At 49.8% G+C, this 6076-nt stretch overlaps 1 protein-coding gene across 6 annotated transcripts in view; it reads right to left on the minus strand.

Annotated features, from left to right (window-relative positions):
* Nucleotides 1–733, minus strand: part of Rufy2 (RUN and FYVE domain containing 2) — a 33014-nt gene extending 32281 nt beyond the window's left edge. For 5 of the 6 annotated variants that reach the window (XM_040732171.1, XM_040732170.1, XM_040732173.1 and 2 more), the window contains exon 1: nucleotides 559–733. In XM_040732171.1, coding sequence (XP_040588105.1) covers nucleotides 559–718 — 160 coding nt within the window. In that variant the 5' untranslated portion in view covers nucleotides 719–733. Of the gene's footprint in view, nucleotides 1–187; nucleotides 208–558 lie in introns of those variants that run through there. The other variant, XM_040732172.1, reaches the window with a different exon arrangement.
* Nucleotides 734–6076: the final 5343 nt, after the last annotated feature.

Consider the following 6076-nt stretch of genomic DNA (forward strand, 5'->3'; position numbering starts at 1 on the left):
CTCGGCAATTTACAACTGGCAAGGCTGAGTGGTGAAAGGTCTGCACGCATCATTTCCTCCACTCTCCGCGGCGGCGGTGTGATTCCTTCCCTCTCCCCATTCCGCAACCCCACCCCTCGCCCCGGAGGAGAAACGACCTGACGTTTCATTATCGGCAGCATTCTCTTTTCACCCTGTTCATCACAACCTGTAGCCAGCACCGGACGAGCTTAGGAGGGCAGCTGTGCAGCAGCGGCCGCAGGTGGAGTCGGCAGCCGCGCTCCCCCGCAGTCCCTCGGCGTCCGCAGCCCGCACCGGTGCCCCCGCGGGGCGCGCTTCCGAGGCCTGGCACCGCACCGCACCGCTCCCCTCCCCAGCCTTCCGTCCGCCACCCGCGAGACTGGGAAGCCATCTCTTGTCCCCGGACGCCGCGGTCACCGCCCGTCCATTGGCCCCAGCAGCCAGGCCCCAGGGATGCGGGCGGGCGCGCGTTGCCGTGGCGACCCCGGGAGCCCCCTTGATCCCCCCGATGACTGCGCGGCCCCGGTGGTGGGTGGCGACCCCGACTGCTGCCCTTACCCATGGCGACGGTGCGTGTGGGGCACGGGCTCGCGGGGCGAGTCAGCAGCTCCCCGCAGGCGCGCGGCGGCCACCGCGCCTGACCCGGCTCGGAGCGGCCACAGCGCCCCTGGTGGCGGGAGGACGCCACGGTCGCGCCAAACCGGTCCCGGTGGATCATCTATCTCCCGAGCAACCCTGGCGACTCAGGGAAACGTGGCCGGGACCTGGTGGGGGCTCCGGCACTGCAGCACAGCGCCAAGGGTGGAGGTAGAAGAGGCCTCAAGCCACCTGCAAACGTTTTGTTCATGCAGGCTGGATGGGTCTAATTGAACGCACCGGGCCTCTTCCTTTGATTTTTATGACAAACCCAGAGTGAACCGACAGATTTAGAAAACCTCGCGCAAGTAAGAGCCGGCAGCTGACTGTAATCCCAGCATTTGGGAGATGGGAGTTAGAAAGATCCGTAGTCGGAGATTCAGGCTCGGGTACTCGGGTTTGAACTCCACTGAAATCCCGGTGCGGTGGTGCACACTGCTAATCCCAGCATTCAGAAGGGGAGGCAGGATTGCTGGGAACTCGAGGTTGCTCTGAGCTACATAGCAAGTGCCACCTAGAGAGATCCTGTCCCAAATAAAACATGTAATACTTTGTAGGAGGGTGTGGTGGACCTGTAAATACCAACCTCAGGAGATGGAAGCTAGCTGGCACGGTGTGTTTCTTGCTAAAATTCCTTTCCTGGGGGAGGGGTAAACAATGTCTACCTCCTAAAATCCCAAGGACAAACGGAAGTAATTAAGTAATTAAAACCGTTCACCCTGAAGTGTGAGTGGCTTGACACTACTGTATGGATGATGCATGTAGGGGAAAAGGGGCCAAACAAAGAAACACACCCTGAGCAGAGCCAAAGAAACACACCCTGAGCAGAGCCAAAGAAACACACTTTGGCCCTGCAACCAGAACCAAAGAAATGCACCCTGACCCTGAGACCAGTGCCAAAGAAACACACTTTGTCCCTGGAATGAGAACCATGAAAGAAATACATCCTGGCTCTAAAACTAGAGCCAAACGGACCATGAAAGAAACATACTTTGGCCCTGAAACCAGAACCAAATCTGACTCTAAACCTGTGCAGGGGATCTAGCCATCCTAAACTCAGGGATTGAAATTTGACCAATCCCCACCCTGGTAAACTCCGTCCCCTAAGAAGCCCTGCATAAACCCTGTGTCTGTTTAGCTTTTGTGGCTGTTCAGGCTGCCCAGCTGTCCTCTGCCACCCTGGCAAAAGGCAGCCACTCTCCTGGATTCTTCCCTCCCAATAAACCTCTTTGTGTGTGTTTCCAGACAGGGTTTCTCTGCATTGTTTTGGAGGCTGTCCTGGAACTTGCTTGGTAGACCAGGCTGACCTTGGATTCACAGAGATCCACCTGCCTCATCTCTAGAGTGCTGGAATTAAAGGTGTGCCACCATCGCCTGGCCAATAAATCTCTTGAATGAGGTTTGGGTGAGATCTTTCACCGGAGCAGAAACGACCCAGAAACAACCCTGGGTGGAGCACAGGTGTTAACACTTTTCACTGTGGAAACCTTCCCTGTCGAAGAGAAATTCTCCGCTCTCTGGGGGACTGGAGCCCAACTATAACAACTTTGCCAGGGAAACCCTCTCCTGCAGGAGCAGAGCTGATACACTGGGGAAGCCTTTCCCTGAAGCAAGGCTGTAAGCTGCTATGCTTACTGTGACCTGTGGTAGTCCTTGGCTCCTGAATGCCAGAATATCTTTCCATCCGAGCTGTAACACTCAGTATTCTTTGGCTCTTAAATGCCATAATCCATTCCTGTCCATCCCATTTGATCCATCCAAACGCTTATGGTGAACCCCTCCCCCCAATTAGCTGCAGAGATAAGTCGCTAGGACAGCCAGGAATATATAGAGAAATCCTGTCTAGAAAAAAAAAAAAGCAAAACCAAACACACGACTATCTGTGAAATCCACTGTTGTTCAGGAACATTGCTTTACTTCCCTCAGTTGTTTCTAACTTACCCAATACATAGAAATGAAAAGACCACTTCATCCTTTCCCATGGCAATAAGCAGGCTTTTTTGTTCTTGTTTTTTGTTTTTTGAGACAGGCTTTCTCTATCTAGTCCTGGCTGTCCTAATACTTACTCTGTAGACCAGGCTGGCCCATTACTCAGAGATCTGCTTGTCTCTGCCTCCCAAGTGCAGTGAGTACATTTTACAGATGCAAGACAGCTGTTAATACCTCACAGTCCACTGTCCTCTTCTTTTTTTAAAGATTTATTTATTTATTTTATGTATATGAGTACTCTATCTGCATATACAACTTTATGTGAGAAAGGGGCACCAGATCTCACTATAAATGGTTGTGAGCCACCATGTGGTTGCTGGGAATTGAACTCAGAACCTCTGGAAGAACAACCAGTGCTCTTAACCTCTGAGCCGTCTCTCCAGCCCCCACTGTCCTATTCTTATCTCACTGGCATGCCACTGGGATCTCCCAGGCATTCCAGAGCAAAGGGCCAAGGCCCTCAAGGGATGCCTGGCTCCATACTGTGTAGTCATTCTTACTCAAGTCTGAACACTAATGACTGGAATAGAGCAGTTCATTTCCGGGTAGGACATCAGGTTAAGGCTAGGATTTAAAGGTGTGTGCCACCACTGCCTGGCCAGGGTCACCTTACTTTACACATACTTGAATAAAGCCAACCTTTCTCTCTAAAATGTCTCAGAATTTACACTACTGGGTCTAGAGATGTGGCCCAGGGCTAAGTGCTGGATTTGGTTGATCGCACTGCAACAAACAAAACCAGCAACTAAACTTGACGTTGCTACTAGCTGTGTGTAATTTTGGCTGTTGTCTTGGAACGCTTGGAAGTGAGAATTTCCTCATTATGTTTTTGTCTTGTGGATATGTATGTGGTTGAACGTTGGGCTTATTGTGTGTATGGGATTATGGGGACCCCCTTTCTTCATGGTTGGGCCTATTTACAAATTCGAATTTTTGAAAAGACCTTGTTCAATTCTTTTATCTTTTCCTCACTAACTTAGATTTAATATTCTGTAGTAGTCTGGTGTCAGGTATGTGTTGCCATTGTCCTCTGGTTTGTCTTTAAAAAAAAAAGCATTACTACTTTTATTAATTTATTTGGGGGACCCAGGAGAGCAGAGGATAACCTTCCGGAGTTGGTTCGCTCCTGCCATGTACACTCCAGGAACCTAACTGGGTTACCAGACTTGACAGGCTTGCCTTAGCTTTCACTTTTTTCCTTTCTTATTGCATAGGTATTTTGCTGGCATGAATGTCTGAGCATCACATGTGTGCCTGGTGCCTGGCTAGGCCAGAAGAGGTCACTCGACCCATTCAGACTGGAGCACACCCACATACATGGCAGTTCACTGTCTGTAACTCCAGCCTCAGTGGATCCCATGACCTCTTCTGTCTCTGTCCCAGCACCACACACACACACACACACACACACACACACACACACACTCACACACACGTGGTACACGCACACAGGCAAAACACCCACGCACGTAACAATTTTTTTTTAAAGTTGAAATACAACTGACTTCTCTCCTCCTCCATAAAAGATGAATAAAAAGGATCTTTGGTGGAATGTAAAAATAATAAACTAATAATAATAAAATACAGTCTCTGTAGTCTAAGTCCTTCCAGAAAAGCAAGTAAGATTAAGTGCACATTTTATAGGAGCATGGCAGCACTTGCCTGTAATCCCAGCATTTGGGAGGCAGACATTTTTGCCAAGCGTGGGGCTAGTGTGGTCTGAAAATTAAGCTCAGGCCTAGCCGTGGCTACATAACAAGACCCTTCCTCAGTACATAAGTAAATAAATAATATAGAATATACTGGAGCCATAAAGCAGAACCTGGAAGACACAGGGTCACTAGAGATTGGGGACATAGTGCAACTGGCAGTTTATCTAATATTCATGAAACCCTGGGTTCAATCCCCAGCAGTGTATAAACTGTGTGTAGCGTATATTTGTAATGCCAGCTCTCAGGAGGCGAAAGTGGGTTAAGCTCATCCTTAGTTTGAGGCTAGACCCTGACTGGAAACAAAACAAACAACAAACCTTCTCCTGGAAACATGCCATTAAAGTGAAGGGAGAAGGGAAGCATCAGAGGCCAAAACTCTTAACCTGTCACCAACCCAGGCCCGCTTTATCCGACAGTCACCGAAACCATCAGTTTTGCAAGCGTCTCCACGGGGCAGGAGAGCAGGTTTGAAATCTGTGACGGAAAACTTTTAGGAAAAGCACAGCTGCCCACGTACTTCCCACTGAGGGGCAGGAAGAGAGGAGCAGCGGCCGCAAGGTCTAAGAACGACCAATCCAACCGGACTGGCACCATGTCCCACCCGTCAGCGTCTCCCGTGCCAGTCCCAGCCTCAAACTTGTGATCCTCCTGCCTCTGCCCTCCTGAGCGATGAGACTGACTAGACAGCGACTAGACAAGGCTATGTGGGCTATCTCTCAGGAAGAGCAGCTGCTGCAGATGACAGCTGGGCCAGAGGTGGAGTGAGGTGAAACTATCAAATCGGGGGTGGCGGGGTGTTTCCGGGTAGGTCCAGGATTGGGGCTGCTGGAAGGGCATTTTATCTTAAGAGTCTCCTGCTCAGCCTGGCGGTGGTGGCGCACGCCTTTAATCCCAGCACTCGGGAGGCAGAGGCAGGCAGATCTCTGTGAGTTCGAGGCCGGGCTGGACCGACAGCCTCCAAAACAATACAGAGAAACCCTGTCTCGAAAAACCAAAAAAAAAAAAAAAAAAAGAGTCCCATCCCCTGCTCTGATGCACACTACATTGTTTGGGTATAGAAGATCTAAAGCATAAAAACATCTACATAGAAAACATCTTAAGTCTTTCAAATAACTAAGTGACTGGAATTGGGACTGGAAAGGTGGGAAAGCCATACGCAGCTCTGCCTTTCCTCAAAGTCCTTCACCTGTTGGTCTTGCTTCCCAGAACCCATGTTGGGAGGCTCACAACTGACTGCAATTCCAGCTCCAGGGATCTGCTACACTCTTCTGGCCTCAGAAGGCAAATGTACATACGTACGTATGTACATACACACACGCACGCACGCACGCACGCACAAAGCCTTTAAAAATCTTTCTGTTCAGCCGGGAGTTGGTGGCTCACACCTTTAATCCCAGCACTCGGGAGGCAGAGGCAGGAGAATCTCTGAGTTTGAGGCCAGCCTAGCCTACAGAGCAAATTCCAAGTAAAGCCTCCAAAACAATACAGAGAAACCCTGTCTTGAAAAAAAAGTCTTTTTGTTCAGCTCCTCCCCAGGAACGGAAATTATCTTAGGTCACTTCCGGCTCCCTATTCTAACAATAGTTAAGGATATTTAAGCAATAGTGGTTAACTCTTTAATCTGCTGCTTTGCCCCCAGCAACATTATGGCTTTCTCTCTGGAAACCTAAAATGAGCTTTCTTCCTCACATGGCTTTTGACATGGTGCTTTTATCTCAGCAGAAGGAAAGTATGAGCAA

This window comes from Mesocricetus auratus, unplaced genomic scaffold (genome assembly GCF_017639785.1).
Source record: "Mesocricetus auratus isolate SY011 unplaced genomic scaffold, BCM_Maur_2.0 Super-Scaffold_100027, whole genome shotgun sequence".
NCBI classification, from domain to species: Eukaryota; Metazoa; Chordata; class Mammalia; order Rodentia; family Cricetidae; genus Mesocricetus; species Mesocricetus auratus.